This window comes from Saccostrea cucullata, unplaced genomic scaffold (genome assembly GCF_032062105.1).
Source record: "Saccostrea cucullata isolate Sc308-1 unplaced genomic scaffold, CSIRO_AGI_Scuc_v1 ctg203, whole genome shotgun sequence".
Lineage (NCBI taxonomy): Eukaryota > Metazoa > Mollusca > Bivalvia > Ostreida > Ostreidae > Saccostrea > Saccostrea cuccullata.
The window spans coordinates 296474-315832 of NW_026925998.1; the positions used below are offsets into that span (position 1 = coordinate 296474).

Here is a 19359-nt window from a genome sequence, read left to right on the forward strand (position 1 = left end):
CATTTAAGTCACCCTGGTGTATGATTTGATACTTCAACCGAAATACGACATGTCCACACCGTTGTTTGGTGTTTTCAGATAATGTTTGGAACAAAAAACCCATTGAAAACTTTTGCAATTCAAAATCCAAGTACCAAATTTTAGAAACGCAAAAACAGAAACACCCTTCACTTTAATTTTAAAAAGCAAATTTTATTGACCCGGTAAAAGAAATTTAGGAAGAGTGAGATCTTAAACCTTTTTCTTAACCTAGCTCATCAGATTAAATATAATGGTTGTATACCAATACAACGCAGTGCAGGCTAAAATCTCTTTTCAAGTATAGAATATATATAAAAAAGAACAGTATACAAGCTCAAAAGTCCCAAACAATACACATTTTTGGAGCAGATCAAAAACAGACCTCTAAAAAACATCAATGTTGGGACCAGGTGCCATGGAGGAGTAAGCATCCTCTGCCGACGGGTCACACCCGCCGTGTGCTACTTGTCATGGTCGGGAAATAACAGGAAAATCCGTCGACAATTCAGTATCTGTTGTATGAAAAACGTCAGCCAGCATTTGATTTACTGATAAATTGCATTTGCTGGCAAGGTCATTGTTTCGACCATAGAATGTACGAAATGATGACTTTAAACGAGACTGCTCATATTCTTGTTTCATCCACTATTTTGTCAATAACTAACCTCATTTTAGAAATTGTCATACGTAGAGCATGTTCTTGCGTATCGAATCATATAATGGCAAAGGCGAGTTAAAGAATGTATTTTAAATACGCCTAGGAAATCCACTAAAACACCTCTTTAAAGTATATCTGTATAGACTACAAATTGTTAAATTCATCAACTATTATTCTTCTTCATTTATACTAAAATTCGACTTAACTACCAAGTCATATTATTGTACTTAAAATGCCTAATTCTTTGTCAAACAAGAAAAACATTGCTTTTTTGCAATCGTTAAATTACTTGCAATACAAGCATTGTATTTCTTAAAGTAGATATAAACATAACATAGTTTCCTGTTTTTATGTTATCTCTTTTTGCCAAGTTCTGTGCTTCTTTTCAGTTTTCTGTACTTGTTCCTTCTAAAAAGAAATAATTTAAAAACTCACAGTCAATATCTGTAATCTTAAAAAATGTTAATATAAGATTCAACTATTTCAGAATATCAAATGTTAATAAATATGCTTAGAATCTATATCAGAAAATAGAATAAAAGGGGGAAAAAGACGTCATTGAGAATCACGCTCAAACTCCGTACAATATAACAATATTTTGAAAGTGTGAATTTTTTGTTCATTACTTTTTTTTCAAATAAAACTAAGTTCATGTATCACAGACATGATTTTTTGCACTCAAAGTAAAGACATCCTCCTTTTTAACCTCTCAAATATTGGGCAGCGTGGGTGTTTAGGAAAATATTACCTTACAAATAGCAGAACATAATATATCTCGTGATCTTTGAAACTGGAGATTAAAAGATGGAAGAATAAGAATTGCATTGTCATGTAGAAAAGTTTTATATATAACTAGGCAATTTATTTCTCTTCCTCTTGTACAGGTGTTTTCTTTTAACATAAATACTTCTAAAAGTACTACAGATTATATTACATTTTTATTTTAAGTAAATAATGACATATAAGATGTGATTATTATTAACCTTACCAAACACTTATGATCATGTTGTTTTTCATTTTTGAACTGTTCCTATAGAAACCTTGATAAAATATCGATATATCTCTTTTTTTACATAAGAATTTTTCAGAAAACAATATCCAGTGAAATAATTAAAAACGCATAATTGCTAAAGAACATATTGATTTCAGGATAATCGTCTGACGTAACAAAAGAATGAGGAATCCTTAGTCATGGTTTGAGAAAGTTCCAACATGTGGGGTGTGGAGAACGTGTCTGACAGCACCACCCCAAGTCATCAAGACAACCCTTTGTTTTTTGTCTTCTCCATCACCTATTTAGTGGCTGCCTTGGGAAATGTTTTGGGATTCTTTGTTCTGATAAAGTGTAAGAAGCTTCCCTTACAAATCAAAGTCTTATCCATTAATATGACCGTTCCCGATTTCCTTCTTGGAAGTGCCACTGGTATTGCGTATGGTTTTCAGTATGCCTATCCTATTGCCAAAGAAGGCGAGGCAATTTGCCATGCTATCTTCGACATATTGACAACCCTCTCTATTCTTAACATAACGGCTTTTGGAGTGGACCGATTTCTGAGCTTAAAATTTGCGTTAAAATACCAACTCTACACAACGAAGGAGCGGATGGTAGCGGTATGTGTAGGACTCTGGATTTTCAGCATAGTTTCTGCTGTGATTATTCAACTATTCAAGTCTGACGCCTTGTTGTTTAAAATTGTTTTGCGCAGTGTATTTTTATCCTTGTATGTGTTTTCCTACTTGATGATATTGTCAATCTACAGAAAACATAACCGAGAAATTAACGACCTCCAGTCCTTGTCGGCTTCTAGAATAATCCACGATCAGATGGTCTTCAGTAGGAAGATCGTCCTTATAACCGGGCCACACTTTCTTCTCTACTTACTGGCCATCGTTGTTCACGTGATCATGTGCTTTAAGGAGAATGTAGAAATATTACAGATGGAATTGGTTGTGTTAGGTATTACATTAATCACAATCTTTATAAACCCAATTTTGTACATCTGGAGGTTTCGAGAGTGCAGAATTCAACTTCTCTTGATGCTTTGTATATGTAATAGAAGAAGACACGAGAATCTTTTGAAGGAGAGGAATATTTTATACCAGCCGTTTTTGGAGGTTCAGCCTAAGGAAACAATCGAAAAAACACTTGTAGTATCTACACACATGTGAGCCTTGCTTCTTAGTGAATGTTTTTAAACACACTTTCCATATTTTAAATGAAATTTGTCATTTCAACAAGCATTTGATTCATTCATACACGATATAATAAAATAGAACTTTGAGAATGTTTTATATAGACAGATGGCAAGGCATTTATGTCCTCTAATTAAAATACAGGTATATATACATTAATTTCCAATAGAACACTTTTTGCCATGTAATTTTGTTGATATTAGTTATTAGTGTAACTTTTTATGCCTTTCCAAAATTTTTTTTTTCTGCCTATTAATAATTTTTCTGCATCTAAAATTTTAAGAATATATAAAATTTGCATGAGTAACAACTATAACGAATTACAGATAGAGCATTTGAATGTATATTGCCTATTTAGTTCATCTTTTCAAATGGTTTGTTATTTTTATCGCATAAAAGTTTTAAATATATACACTGTATACTAACATTTTTGCAACTTCGCTAAAAAGAAATATATTTAACGCTAAATTGTTTTAAAAGATAACGAAAAAAAATTAACTATCAAGAAGACATCAAGTATTAGCTGCAGTTTTTGGTAGAATTAGTTTTTTCTCTAAATTCCTTTCTTCAACATTCTATTTTTTGAATCGCTTAAAATAACTTTTTACTATTTTTAGTAGACCTTGATATATAAATTCCTTGTTTCACTTAAATAAAATATCTATATATAATATATATATATATATATATATATATATATATATATATATATATATATATATATATATATATATATATATATATATATATATATATATATATATATATATATATATATATATATATATATATATATATATAAAACTAACAGTAATCATGTTTAAAGTCCATGGGAACAAAACACAATATTGATGAGCAAATAAAGGCGTTCAAAAATCTCAGGATCATGTGGCAAAGAAGACTAAACATCCCTTGTCGACTGGTCACGCCGTGATCAGGTAGATAGGGAAGTACAAGGACAACTCAGAGCCAAAATAATGGCTTAAGAATTTGTATCATAAACACCAGTCATCATTTGATAGATTGTATTTTCTGACAAGGTCATTGTGTCGACCATAGAAATTGCTAAAAGTTGACTTTATACGAGATACTAGTAGTTCAAAGCCTTGTATCACCAAGGTATTTGTAAATAGTTTAACATGTTTAAGAATTCTTTCTTGCTGTTTTATCACATTAACTGAGAGACATAATTCCATATGCAGGTTATAATGTAAATTGCTACAAACATGTAAATAATAGAAGTTGAGGATAAAAAAAATTGGCCATAACTTTTACCGTAAGGTCTTATTATACTTTGCCATCAATGTCTTTTTCTTATGAAGCATTTTAGCTCAAATTCTTTAAAACTAGTCTAAAAATCAATGTGGTATGAAACATATATGTCAAACAAAATACTACCCATAAATAAGTTGCTTTTATTGTGTGACAGATTAGGTTTATTTACGTTTTCATAATTATTTCATTTCGATCCCGATGTAAATTGTCCACGTTTTATTTGGAAACGCCCACTTTTATCTTTCGGCCAATAAGGTTTTTGACAGTTTCTTTTGTTCCTTTTTCATATATAAAGCTAGGTAACTATTAGATCGGGGAGGGAGACAGCTGGCTTCGCTAGCTAAACTCTTCATATACTGGAATCGTCCCTTGTTCGTCTGTCTTAATTAAATTATATTACTACTTAGGCTAGACTATATTAGGGTTAAGTTAGGCCATATTTGGGTTGGGGAAATAAGGTCTTCATATTGTGTACTATTATAACGTACTGTAAGATTGGTAATAAATTGTAAAGTCTTGTTAATCTTATTTTCTTTTATAGTTCATTACAATTTACAAATATTTCCAAGGTATAATCTAATGTAGAGGTCTTATATTCAGAAAGTCGTCTCAAAACAAATATAAACACAACGCGAAGTACAGGCTATATGAACACCAGACCTGCTACAATTGTAACGACAAGTAGAACTTGCGAAAATTGATAAAATACAATTATGTAAACCAGGATTAGAAAGTGAATAAAAAGCTGATAATATACCGATAATATGAAACAAAATATGAACTAAATATAAAACTGATAATTGTAAATGTTGAAGTGTTTTGAAATAGCTTCACCTGCATTATTGTTTAATTATCACAACAAACCGATTGCTGGGGAATAACTGTATAAACGTTTGTTTAGTGGTATAAATGAGATTTAATAAATTTTTGTTCATATATAACCTCATTATTTTCGAGACAAATATTTACCTATTCCCACATAAAATTCCTCCTTTCATATTTGACTTTATTCAAGAAAACGTTTCGATTGTTCACCCAGTGTAGAATACTCAAAGGATTTGTTCATGTTCACCATTGTTAATGGTTCACCTCGCTTTCCATTTTTTTTCTCGAATTGATCATACCTTATCAAACAATAGATTCATATTATAATTTTCCGAAGATGATTTGAAACTTTGCAAAGTCGAGGATTTATATATCCTGTCGTCTTTCAAGGAAGCAATGAACGTTCAACCATAATCTCTAACTGCGAATTATCAGGTAAGATAATAAGAGCATGACAAGAAGTGTTTTTGATTACTAACATATAAAATATCAAAACCTATCATTTTAACTTAGGTCTATCATCCTACAGTTATTAACGACCTTCCTTTAGAATTTTATCATATACCACAGTCAACTGAGATAGATTGATAAGATATAATTATTCTTTATCATGTTATTTTTGTGTCAATTATTACATCGGATTTCACCTTAATAAGAAAGTTCAAGTTCAGTTCATTCTCCCAAACCAAACTGTTGGTACATTGGGTTCACATTCACACTCATTAGAAGGAATGTCCGTTGCTTTTATATAAATAAAAAACTTTATATTCAAAATTATTTAAAGAATGAAGCTTATTTCAACTTTTAAATTATACGATATAACATACCAGTAACCAGGGACAGTTTACGCTTTACACGCTTTATAAACCGCGGTCTTATAGGTCTTATAAAAATAAGACCTATACTCGGCACTCAGGGCCATTGGGCAGTGAGGGTTCTTTATCGTGCAAACGCCTACCGTGACACGGGACCTATCCGAAAGACCCGTGACTTTCACTTCTAGTGCCGAGTGCTTGGCGAAGGAACAATTCAATTCAATTCACTTTATTAAGTAAGACATACATCTTATTGTATACAATATAAATTTATAACATGTAAACAGTAAAGCATAGCGAGGGTATTTTTTAACAGTCAGCATAGTTATTATGCAATCAATATCATGATGATGGAGAATGTACAAACCATTATTAATTTGTTTATAAGGCAATATGACATTCATCACGTAAGTTAAAGGCATGGTACAAAAATTTCCCCAAATTACAAAGGTCCTTAACATTATGTGCACATAACAACTGTATGAATTTAAACATAGATGGTTTTTCCCAGTAGTATTTTCTAATATATTTTACTCGTAAACCCTTGTATCGTGGACACTTTAAAACAAAATGGAATTCATCTTCAATTTCGGTTTTCGCGCAAGATATTTCTATGGCGTCCACTTTCAATAGCTAAATTATGTGAAGACAGTCTTATCTTACTAATTTGCTTTTTATAAATGGATGGAATAGGTTTCACCAAATAATATTGCAGTGTGAAGTGATCAATAATGTATTTAAATAACATACATCTAGATGAACTATTGATATCAGCAAGGAGATTTTGTACATAGTTGTCAATAATTCTTTGCTTTATAATTGGGAAATGGCTGTTATAACTAATTCTTTCTTGGTCAGTCCACATATATCCTAGACCAATTTCGAATAATTTATCTTTAATATTAGAAGCCCAATTCTTAATCTTGTTCTTTGGTTGTTCAATTTCCTCTAACAGTTTCTCATAACATGATCTCAAAATACAGTTCTTACTTTGTAATATTTTGAACCAAAATTTTAAAATTCGGAAAAGTCGTATAATCTTCATAGGCAGTCTACCTGTTTCAAAATATATCATAGAAGTATTTGTGTTTTTTCTAACATATAAAACACTCTTAATGAATTCTAAATGTATCTTCTCAATATCACATGCATTATGGCTTCCCCAAACTTCACAGCCATAGTTCAGTATGCTACTAACATATGTATCAAAAAGTGAGAACATAGTTTCAGTATTTAAACTCAATTGACTAACCTTAGATTTTAGACAGAACATTGCTTTTCTACCTTGACAAGCCAATTGTTTTTGAGTTACATTAAAATTTCCATTGTAGTTTAATAAAACACCAAGGTACATAAATTTGTCTACAACTTCTATTTGTTCATTATGTATATGCCACTTCTCATTATCATGCACTTTCCCCCTATTTCTAAAAACAACAATTTTAGTTTTATCAACATTAATGGTCAGGTCCCATTTTGAAGCATAATCATACAAAGTATTCAACATTTGTTGTAGTTCTTGTACAGATTCAGCAAAACAAACCATGTCATCTGCATACATCAAGGTAAAAAGATTCAATTCTTGCAGTTCAAGGGGAACATTACCGTTTTTTATGAACTCAATTTCAAAATCATTTACATACAATGAAAAAAGGATAGGTGACAGAACTTCTCCTTGTAACAACCCTAGGGAATTTTCAAAGACCTCTGAAATCATTCTTGTTGATTTGACACAGGATTTTATATTCTCATACATAGCACGTATAACATTTAGTAATTTCCCTTTAATTCCGTACATACTGAGTTTTTCCCAAAGCTTAAAACGTTCTACAGTGTCGAATGCTTTTTTAAAATCTATAAAGCAGCAATATAATCTTTTTTTCTTACGTAAAGACGTACTAATAATTGTCGACAAACTAAAAATTGCTTCGGCTGTCCCCACCCTTGGTTGGAATCCGAATTGAGCATCTGTAATAATATCATTAGTCTTAGACCATTCAATGAGTCTATTATTCAGAATCGAAGTAAAAAGTTTGCAAAAACAACTAATTAAGCTGATGCCCCTATAATTATTTGGATCTAGCCTATCACCTTTTTTCAATACAGGAACAATTACCGATTTAGCCCATGTATGTGGAAAAATACCTGATGACAGAATTCTATTAAAAAGATTATGTACAATAGGAAGAAGACATTGTTTAAATTCAATAAAGTATTCATTGATCAACAAGTCTGTTCCATGAGATTTGTCTTTCTTTAGCTTAGATATGGCATTCTGTATTTCTTTTTCGGATATTTCACGGTCAAGCTCTTCAAACACACACAAATTATCATCGTTCACAGTCTCGTTAGTCGTCGCGTTTGGGTTTGATGCTAGGTCCTTGAAGTGGTCATAGAATATACTGGGATCGACATTTGGTTGACAATTATTGCCTACTAGTATGTTTACGTCTTAGGTTGGAAAAAAAACAAGGGATATTTGGCTCAAATCTGTATTAGATTGGAAGCTTTTAAAAGGTAACATAGTTCTAGATTTTTTTGGAAAATAATTTTTATTTGATATATTTTGAAACTTTAGTCCCCTATTATTAATAATAAATTCAACTTACATTTGAATTTTTTTTTCAAGTCTTTGATTGTGTAAAAATTATAACTAAATTCAATGTTCTATTAAAATTTTGAGAGACAAAAGAGAAGATATTTTCATACGCCACCATTCCGCTAAAGATATAGTCCCTGCTAGTTTGATTCTAAGGAAAAAAATTAAAGGATTTTTAGATCAATATTTTAAAAAACCTTGATTTTTGATAGCTTGAAAAGTGAATTGTTGTTCACTTAGGATACGAAAAAAAGATAAATATATTGTGAAGTTTTTTTTTTTTTTTTTTTTTTTTTTGTTTGTTTTTTTTTTTTTTAACAAATTTCACCTCTCTTGCTTTACTGTTGGTGTCACTTTCATTGATCAGACCTGGGGGTAATTGGAATATAATATGCAGCAGTATAAAATGTTGGTAATAGTACAAACGTTTAATCGATAATATAAATTGAATTTAGTCCAAGCATAAAGCAATATCATTTGGGTGTTTTAGTTAATTAAAGTGTAGCTCTTATTGTGCATTATGTCTCGCCGTGACAAGGTTGTAGATTTACAATAGATTTCATAAAGAGAAATACACTGCATATAAATATACTACTTTAAACTATAGTTTGCTACAATAATATAAATAATTTAATATGGTTATCTATAGTTCTCTATAGTATGTCCAAGTTCATCTATGATTAAGAACGGACACGGTTTCCTAGTGGTGGAGCGTTCACTTCGTGATCGGGAGGCCCGGATTCGATTCTCGTTCCAGGCGCCGCGTCATACTTAAGACGTAAACATTGGTAGTAATTGTTCCTTCGCCAAGCGCTCAGCACTAGAAGTGAAAGTCTTGGGTCTTTCGGATATGACCTTAAAAACGTAGGTCCCGTGTTACGGTAGGCGTTGACACTAAAAAGAACCCGCACTGCTCAATGGCCCTGAGTGCCGAGTATAGGTCTAAATTTGAAGCCCTTCACCGGTATACGGTGACGTCTCCATATGATTAAAATTCTCGAGAGGGACGTTAACCAATATATACGGAAGCCCATTTAGGACCTATCAAAAAATATTTTGAATTCGTTATAACGATTTTTAGAATTCGTTATAACGAATTTGATTTGTTATAACAGATTTGTAGAATTCGTTATAACGAATTTAATTTGTTATTACAGATTTGTTAAATTCGTTATAATGAATTTAATTTGTTATAACAGATTCATTGAAATAACGAATCTAATTTGTTATTACAGATTTATTGAATTCGTTATAACGAATTTAATCTGTTATTACAGATTTGTTGAATTCGTTATAACCAAATTCTTGAATTCTTATAACAAATTAAATTCGTTATAACGAATTCTAAAAATCGTTATAACGGATTCAAAAATATTTTTTGATAGGTCCTAAATGGGCTTCCGTAAATATACAATCAATCAATCTATGATAAAGTTCTAACTATAGAAAATATATTAATTTTACTATAAGTTTCTAATTTTTTACTTTACATTTTTTATTTACTAAACTAACAGTATACCACAGTTCGTAACCGTAGTTAATTTTAACAAAGGGATGTTCAATCTTACCAGTATTGCAATGATCAACCTGTGTTGACATAATATACTTACATATGTAATCATTTATACTTTTACATGTTAATGTATTGTCCTTTTTATAATATTAAGTTCATATAACAGGGATTAATCATTAGAAAACATCAAAGTTTTGATATGTTTTCTTTAAATAATGTAATTAAGTAATCATAAACCCAGAAATAGAACTGATGCCAACAATTAACTTAAAGTGCTCATCATTTGATGACAAAATTGCTAATAAGGTGAAACTTTCACTGAAACAGAGAATGATTGTATCTAAAATTAAACACTTAGTACAAAAAACACAAATATATTATATATTATTTAACTTTGATTTATTTTTTTTAAATACTATGTTATTCATGTTATTTTTTATCTCGTGACTGTTCGCCTGAATATATATCTATCATTTCTAAAAGAAAAGGAACAACAGCTTAAATATCTGACACTAGGACTATTTGCTTGTGAAGCGTTTACCGTAAAGAAATTGATGGGTATGCATTGTAAGAGTAATTGTGAAACAAATGTTCATAATACATATGTATAATTGATCTCCATATTAGGAATATGCGAAGACGAAAGGTGTATGAAAAAACAAATTCCACAATAAGAATTAGATTTAACAAAAATCATAACTTTATCATTAAGTATGAGTATTTTCATTTATTAATGTTGTTTCAGAGATTTGTTTAATAAAACTCGCTTGAGTTTTTTAAGGGTTCGATTTCTATTTGCAAATCCCATTTCAAGATTTGATAGGGTAACCCACAGCAAAGTTCTGTAAAATAATATTTAAAAGATTCTTTTTGTCGAGGAAATTGTAAGTTTAATCTAAAATTGGTAAATGCGAATGAAAACTAAAATGTTTGAATAACTTTTATTTGAATGAAAAATTTTAACAGAACAGTCGAATTATGAGGGAAAAGATTGATTCAGGTAAGTGACGTATTCTTAAAACTTTAAATTATGTTTCTCTCTATATGCTAGTATACTTCAAACAGTGTAATGTATAAAAAAAAGTTTCAACTTACTAAATATAAAAGCAAAACAGTATATCATTAGGCTTGCTAAATTTAGAAAATTCTTTCTAAAAGTTTAATTGTTGCTATTTCTAGTATACATTAACTGCTATTTATTGAGAAATTGAGAACCTTTTTTGCTAATGGCGTTATTGTCGCATTATAATAAATGTATGTGTATCATAATCGTAACCTTAATCTCCTTTTATCTCCTATAACTTAGCCATACATTGTGTATTTTTATATCTTCGTGATTTATTTAGTGTAAAGAAAACAAATATCATGTGATTATAATATAGTAAGTACATACTGTATACAGGGAAATTTTCGCTCCCTTTTTATTTTCGCCCCTTTCGCCCTACTCTCATTTGGACGAAATGAAATGAAATAATACAGCATAACTTCTTTAATAAAACTATGATTGGGCGAATTTAAAACGGGGCAAAATTGTTTGCAAGTGTAAAAGGGCGAAAATTAAACGGGGCGAAAATAACCATGTATACAGAAGGTTGTCGTATCAGTAAATCTGGTACTGACGCTATGAACATAATCTTTTAATAGTGCAATGGGAAAGGTGAAAATAAAGAACAAAGCTCAATCTTCTAAATCATATTAACAATACAAATCGAGAACGTAAAAAAGACCTCGAACCTTAGGTCACAGAAGTAGAACCCAGTACCTAAAAGAAAAGAGTATGATTAATTAAAGACATCTCATTTGTTATAGAAAATAGTGGTTTATCGCTACTAAAGTTTTATATTCTGTAAATCATACTAATTTGTAACAATTGTATTAGACTCCAGATTTTCTTTAATGTTGACTCCCGTCCGGAAGATACTAGATGTCGAGTCGATCTAGACTGATTAGAGAGAAAAAAAGTAATCAGTAAGGAATTTTTTTTCTGAAAATGGCTTTAAAAATGGTATTAAATAAGTCACTTTCAATAAAATCTAATTAAGAAGATCATAACTGTGACCATAGAATTCTCACTTTACTTACGTGAAAGCCCTGTTATTATATCATGTTTTTGTCAGACGTTACGCGCGATGTTGGTGTCATTTCACAATTTTAGTGGCTGGTCAATTAAACCCATCGGCGATTTAAAAAAAAGAAATACTCGCAATATGGGTGATTTTGATATGAATGGATAGGTAACGAATAGAAATTCCCGATTCTGGTCAGAAAATAAAGTTTAACTTGATTTTATGGGGAAAATAGATTTTTACAGCGCAAATTAGAGGTATATTGAGCGTGTAACGCGTTACATTTTTTACGCAGAGATCCTGCATTTTTCTTGAGTAGAGTGTTCAAAAATGAATCACTAGTTTTCATTTTCCTCACAGAGCGAGAGCATTCAATGTCGTTTGTGACTTTATTAGCAATGTTGCATTTAATGGTTGCAAGAAAACGAGAGCAATTGTTCTTACAGAAGAAAAATTCGTATCGCTATTAAGTAAAAACGTGCATCTGGATTTAAACTTTAATTTTACTCCTTTACAAGAAAGTTTAAATAGAAATAAATTGTATTAAAAATGGGCTTTTCATATATATTTCAAATAATTCATTAATTTTGATATTAGAGCGCATGCTTTGTAGCTAATGGATAGATTACAAGTTCAACAGAAAAGTCCAGCGTCTAAAATGACGTTAAAAAATGATCATGCCGTTTTTTGTACAGATAAATTCTATCTCTTTTTAAAATCAATTTCAATAATAATTATATGTTCATAATGTGCTAATCCAAACAATAAAATTAAATGTCAGATTGATAAATTTACTCTATTAATTAATATTTTACGCAACATTTAGTAGGTTCAACATATTTGTCCGGTGGACGTTCTTTACGCTTATTTAGTTTTGCGTAATGTAATGCACGAAAAAGTGTTAAAAGAGTGATTTGAGTAATTAACAAACTTTATCAGATATAAAACATAGCTTAATTTTTGTTTATTATTTTTTTTTCAGGTAAACTCTATATCTTTTATTTACCATTTGATATAGCAATACGGTACCCATAGAGCTAGTAACACTATTACACTATAGAAGCGTTACGTCAATTTTTTTTCCGTAGCGCTATGAAAACGTAACGTCAATCGTCACTAACATCTTGCGTAACGTGTCAGTAGTCTGCCTCGGAAAAAATTTAATCGCACACTTGCCCATGCGCAACGAAATATCTTAAATAAATAAAGACATCATAGAATGGAAAATAGTGTATTAATTACTTATTAATAAATATGGAAGAATGGGATTGGAGGGTTAGGGATGATACCTAATCCCACCTCTGATGTTTCGGAGGTTCGTGTTTGCTCTGCTCCTATTACGTATTGTTTATGGACTTTTGATCTTGAATACTGTTCATTTACTCCATATGTTTCATTAAAAACACTCCGTTTATCACAGAAATTAGTGGTTTATTACTACTATAGTTATATATGTATTCTGTAAATTATACCAATATGTAACAATTATACCAGACTCCAAGCTTTCTTTCATGAGTCCCGCCCACTAGATATATCGATAGACATATTAAATGTATTTGATCGTGGATCATGTTATTTGAAGTCCAAAACAGTTTTCATCTTCTCGGGTAGAGGGTTATGAATAAACTCGGTCGAGGAAGAAAACAAACATGTCGGCCATTGTTTTGTGTACCGGATAAGTCCCTTGTAATCAATGTGTTCTTAGAAGTCAAGTATTATGGAAAAATTTATCTATGTTTATGGTAGAAATATGACTAGTATTTTCATGCATCTTCAGAAAACGACGAAGATTTTTTATTAGGAATGTAAGACGGTAAATAGATAATATGCTAATAAAGAATAGATTTTGCTAATTACAGGTGATTAATGACAAGAGTTCCGAAGGTTCCCAAAGATTTATCTAACAATGACAAACATCTATCACAGTAAAATATGTTGACCTCCTGAGCTGAACTGTTAATTTTATCATGCACAGAATAAATGAAATATAAATATATTTTTTAAAATTCATATTTCTATCAAAATGTAAAATAGAAAACTCTCTCTCTCTCTCTCCCTCTCTCTCTCTCTCAAATAACTAGATCTAAAATGTAAAAAAAAAAAAGAAATATAAATTTGTAATGATTAAAAAATACCTAACATTGCAAGTAATTTATGCCAATGAATTAATAATGGATGAAGAAATCGATTTTTATAAAAGTAAGTATTATCTTACTGAAAAAATAAGATGTAAGATGAACGTTTGCATATAACAAATAAAAATATATACTAATAAATATTCAGAAAAAAGGCATGAGGAGAAAAGAGGAGAAAAGACAATTATTTATTCTATTGTTATTTACGATCTAATATTACTAACTCTGCAAAACATAATATTGTGTACTGTGTATTTCTTTTAAGTGTACTTAACGCAAACAAAAAAATGATGCAAGGATTGTAACATATATTTTGACTGATTTTGATTTGAAATTACATAAATAATAAATCCCTGAAATATAAAGAAATCGTAGGTTTTCCTTCGTGATTAAATTTGAGACTTTGTTTTGCTTCCTGTATAATACCATACAAAATTTTGCACACATTTTGAACTTTATTTAAAATCTTATAAAAGTTTCCCATTTTACTTGGTAAATATCATTTAGGTTATTTATTCAAATGTAAATCTATGAGAAATATTGCTGATTTCTGAAAAAAAAGTTTGTGTTATTTATCCTTAACGACGTTTGATCCTGATATTTAAAGTCTTAAACTTTTTTTGTCAAGTATATTTTTACTTTCTACACATATAGCTTAATTAAAAATCATATCAAAATATGGAGGTCAATACGCTTCTTTTGGCGCTACAGTACATTAAATATGACCTTTTTGCACTGAAATCTATGTCTTGATAAAAAATTACATCTTCAATGTTTTCCCTTTAATATTTTTATCCAAATAAAGCATGGAACAAAATAAAACTATAAGTCTATTTTGAAAAAGACACTTGAAAATTGTGACTAGGAAAAAGGTTCAAATTGCTACGCAATTATTTGACCTTTCTGCACTCACAAAATGCGATTATTCTGGCATTGAAAATTTAATAAGCAAGAAAATTATTTTAAAGTCTTAAACTTTTGCTGAATTTAAGCAGGTAGGTCAAAGTTATCTTAAATATTCAGAAAAGAAAATCAAAAGTGAGGGTATATGATGGAAATTTTTAGATATTACGAAAAATTTGTCAATTTTCTGTTAAAATTGGCTCAATTGTTTCCTGGACTTTCGGAATATATTTACTATATTTGTAATAATTCTTCGAAAGAATTCATAAGAAATAATTTAATAGATATTTCAGATCACGCATAACACATTTCACTGCAAAAAACAGCTTTGTGTGCAACCAGCATGGAAAAATAGGAATCTAAAATTAACAGTACTCTATAAATTTCGAAAGGGATAAATTGATAATTTTCTTCTAAAAAACCTTCAGCCACAAAATAAAGTCCCTGGCTTAACCCTTCTTGAATGGAATTTAATTGCAGTTTTTGCAATGGATATAGTTTTACTTACATTGTAGAATCTAAACTCAACGTTAAAACTTAAAAACGATGCAGAATATTAGAAATAAAGGTCCAGACCAAATCAGAATATTAGAAATAAAGGTCCAGACCAAATTTGACTCAAAAGCACAGGATCGAACGTCCTTAAGAGGAAAGACATTTTGACGACTTTCGTGATAACCAATGAAAGAAATCAGTATATATGCAGTTAATAATACAAATGCTGCTGGGAAGGCATCTAAAAGAAAAATTGTCAGAGTTTCAAGAACAAAGACTTCACTATTCTATGAAGGATTAATTTAAAAATGGTCCAAAGTATCGTGTAGTGGTTTGTGATACTAACAAGCTAATTGTGATACTGAATTTGTAGAATTATTAAATGTATACATGTATACTGAGGCAAATAAAATACATGTATGTCAATATGCATATACAGATTTGATTGCTTATTCTTTATTATGTGTATAGAAGATTCTTTTTATATGGAATATTTATCACACTGTAATGATGATTTTATAACCTCATAAAATTTCACATGCTGAATACTATCAAGTAAAAAAAAAGGAGGAGGGGTAAACGCATGTGAAGCGAGAGACATAACCACTCGACTACGGAATCGCTTTACACACAGTATATGCAGAACTGAAGTCACATACATGTAATCATGTTCAGTATTCTCAAAATTTTACACAATCCATGGTGTTTGATTTATTTAGCCTTTATTAAACAGTTCTAATAGATGTAACAAGAACATAAATATGTTTCATACGCAATAACTGCCTCATGCCCCTGCGCTAAAAATAGCGACATGTAATACTTAAATAAATGGTTGGTGGGAGTTTTGGTTAAAATATATACAAAAGAAATATGAAATGATAGTGTTACACTTAGACAGAATGTATAAAATGAACTTTGACCTTTTGACCTCAAAAAAAGTCTTCACTAGGCCACAGGGAGTTGTTATGTAAAGTTTCATTGCAATAGCTCAAATTTCTAGAGATATCGTGTGGCATATGTTTTAATGGATTTGCTTATTTCTGACTTTTTGATCAAAATCAATGGCTCTGCTAATTACATTAAATTTGATGCAAAATATTAGTCATCGTTACACGTTAGGCAGTTTCACTTTTCACAATTTAACCTTAACATATGGAGAAGGGTTCAAAAGTCAAAACAATACAAAGTGTAGTGTTAATGACCTCCAAATCATTAGAGGTGGGATCAGGTGCCATGGAAGATAAATAATAGATAAATATGTCGCATTGCATTGTATATGACTTGAAAAAGTTTGATATATTTTTATTCTAAATTTTTTTTTCTAATGTTTAATTTGTATGATTATCACGATGGCTCTTAAAAACATTGATAAGTCATTTACACGTAGGCAGTTTCCTCACAATTTAACCTTAACATTGCAAGGGTTAATAAATTTGATGCAAAAACAAAATGGTAAGAAAGTTTTAATTTTTATTCTTTTGAGTTTAATTGTAATCAGATATATTTGCTTTTATACCCTCATTAAATACACTTTGCTCTATTTGTCTGCTTTAAAACTTTGGTTTTCAGCTTTTCTGTATTTCAGCTCATTGATTGGAAACATTCACACGATAAATTTCAAAAATTCAATTCTTGCACAAATTAATAAAATTATCTTTCATGCATTAAATTTTCCCAAAGAGATACTTATCTATCTAATAAAACATTTTTCTTAAAATAATTCTTCTATTGAACGTTCAATAATAAAAATTTAAGGTGTATATAATTAATGATTTTTACAGTTAAGCCCAGAGGATCATAACCTACATTCTCTCTACCGACCGCAAAATTCCTTGCATAGCAGATTATTAGCTATTCTTGAAATATGAAAAGTTATTTTAGCTAATTTAAATTACTATTCTTGCCAATTTCAGTCTACAAAGAACTGTGTGAGGAATTTTCTCTTGGTCGCCATTTTCTATGTATGTTTTTTGCATCTGGTAGAAAGTTGCAACTGCCCAAACATCACCAGGGAAGAAAATTTCTGCAAAAGTGATTACAGTAAGAAAACAAACTACTCTATAGATCTTAATAACTTGGAAATAAGTGACAAGCTTCTTGTTTCTATTTTCAAAACGATATGGTTTAATAAAAAAGTAATAAAGTTCGTATAGGTCTAACACTATCTATTTTTATTTCACAAATAAATGCGTGATGTTTTATTCTAGAAAGTTTTGCAATGTTTATTACATATTGGGAATAGCAAATTGATTTTAATCTTTCTTGACCGTTTTACATGTCACAAATTAATATATTTTGCATCAAAAATTAAGTTTGATGATTTATTAATTTTACTGGTAAATTATGGTCACTTTAGGAATATCTCAAAAAAAAATAAAATAACAGATATTGTTTATTTTAGCTATCATTGGAAGTTTAGTTGGTCGTATTGGGACACCAGGCGCGGAGAAGAACGTTTTCGTCATCCAAGTCAAATTTCATATCAAGGTTAGTTTTAAAAACTTCTGATTGAAAACTCTCTAAGAGTACTTTGTTCTACTTTAACAATATAAATAAATACAAATTGTGAAGTAAGAGTTTAAATAATGAAAGGATGTCCTTGCTGTAGGGGTCTGGCCCTAAATATATTGAACTTGAGAGTCCAACGAGTTCAGCACAGTGCGGTGTGTTATTGAGTGTCGGAAAGGATTACATTCTTGCAGGTGAGTTTTCTTTTAAAGAATACTTTATCATATCATCAGGTCTAAGTCATATATAGAGAAATTGAAAAGACTATTCACCCTTTCACACATTTTAAACTTAGACACAGATGTTATACAGATATTAATTTACAATCTTAATAAAATTGAACTTTGATAAGTTGGTAATTGATAAAAATCATATAAAATCATCAACAGGTGCATAGCTAATTCCACTGGAATCGCCTTTTTCTTTTTTATTAAGGACAAATCATTGAAGGAATAAGAGGAAAAATTGATTCTTGTTGTTGGATGGAACTATGGGATGAGGTTCCACTTAAAGTAAAATGGCGTTTGTTACACAAACAAATTTCCTGCAGCACACAGAAGTATATCGCCCCAAAATTACAGAATCAACCAGTCAGTTACTCTAAAGACAATACAATATATCCAAATAATCAACAGATGCCACAAACTTCCATTAAAAACGATTTAAACCGAGGGTTTTATATATCATCCCCGGAAAACACTTTAAATCAAATGTCCAAAATCTCACCCCAGCAGACAGGAAGGGGTGATATGGAACATGGAAGTATGATGAGAAATCAAATGTTCTCACCTCAGTACACAGGGAGAGGTGATATGGACCATGGGAGTATGATGAGAAATCACATGAATGCAGAGCCACCAGAAAGCATGGACTATGTAAGAGAGGGAGTCGGCATGATGTTCGGTGGTTATATGAATAGAAACCAAGATATTTACAATCGGTACAGAGAAATGATGGATTAGCATTGATACATGTAAATAAGTTACATTTTGAAATACATTCCTTTTTATATCCATTTTATCATATTTTATTTTGGTTGTTGTTCTAAATGCGTGGTTTTATAAAAATCCTTTTTTCTGATGAAATCAGTTCTTATCCTTGATATCTGCAAGCAATTAAGACAACCACTGAAGAGACTTGCATGTGTTCTATTATTTTTTGATTTATTCTACCTTACATCCTCTGATATGATCATGACAGTAATAAGTTCTCATACATAGTAGTAATTTTTATAAGCACACTTTTAAAAAAAAAAAGTTCAGGTATTTACAAGTATTTGTATACCGGTATATATTTGTGATCTTAGTTTTTTGCGTTTTTTTAAAACTTGAAATTAATGCTTTGTTTATGTTC

General features: G+C 30.2%; 2 protein-coding genes across 2 annotated transcripts; both read left to right on the top strand.

The window, feature by feature from the left end:
- Positions 1-1876: 1876 nt before the first annotated feature.
- On the top strand, positions 1877-2928 carry LOC134270309 (melanocortin receptor 5-like). Its single transcript, XM_062752530.1, has one exon. The coding sequence runs from the start codon at positions 1892-1894 to the stop codon at positions 2846-2848; it is 957 nt and encodes a 318-aa protein (XP_062608514.1). The 5' UTR covers positions 1877-1891; the 3' UTR covers positions 2849-2928.
- A 4403-nt stretch (positions 2929-7331) lies between these two features.
- Positions 7332-19251, top strand: LOC134270321 (uncharacterized). The gene is made up of 5 exons (XM_062752540.1): positions 7332-7352; positions 17412-17538; positions 17900-17985; positions 18107-18200; positions 18442-19251. The coding sequence occupies exons 1-5, from the start codon at positions 7332-7334 to the stop codon at positions 18966-18968; spliced, it is 855 nt and encodes a 284-aa protein (XP_062608524.1). The 3' UTR covers positions 18969-19251.
- Positions 19252-19359: the final 108 nt, after the last annotated feature.

Excerpts from the sequence above, each read along its gene's own strand:
- LOC134270309 (XM_062752530.1), top strand. The coding sequence starts at position 1,892 with ATGTGGGGTGTGGAGAACGTGTCTGACAGCACCACCCCAAGTCATCAA.
- LOC134270321 (XM_062752540.1), top strand. The coding sequence starts at position 7,332 with ATGTCATCTGCATACATCAAG. Across the intron at positions 7,353-17,411 it reads TGTCATCTGCATACATCAAG|TCTACAAAGAACTGTGTGAG; the intron begins GTAAAAAGATTC and ends TGCCAATTTCAG. Across the intron at positions 17,986-18,106 it reads AAGTCAAATTTCATATCAAG|GGGTCTGGCCCTAAATATAT; the intron begins GTTAGTTTTAAA and ends TCCTTGCTGTAG.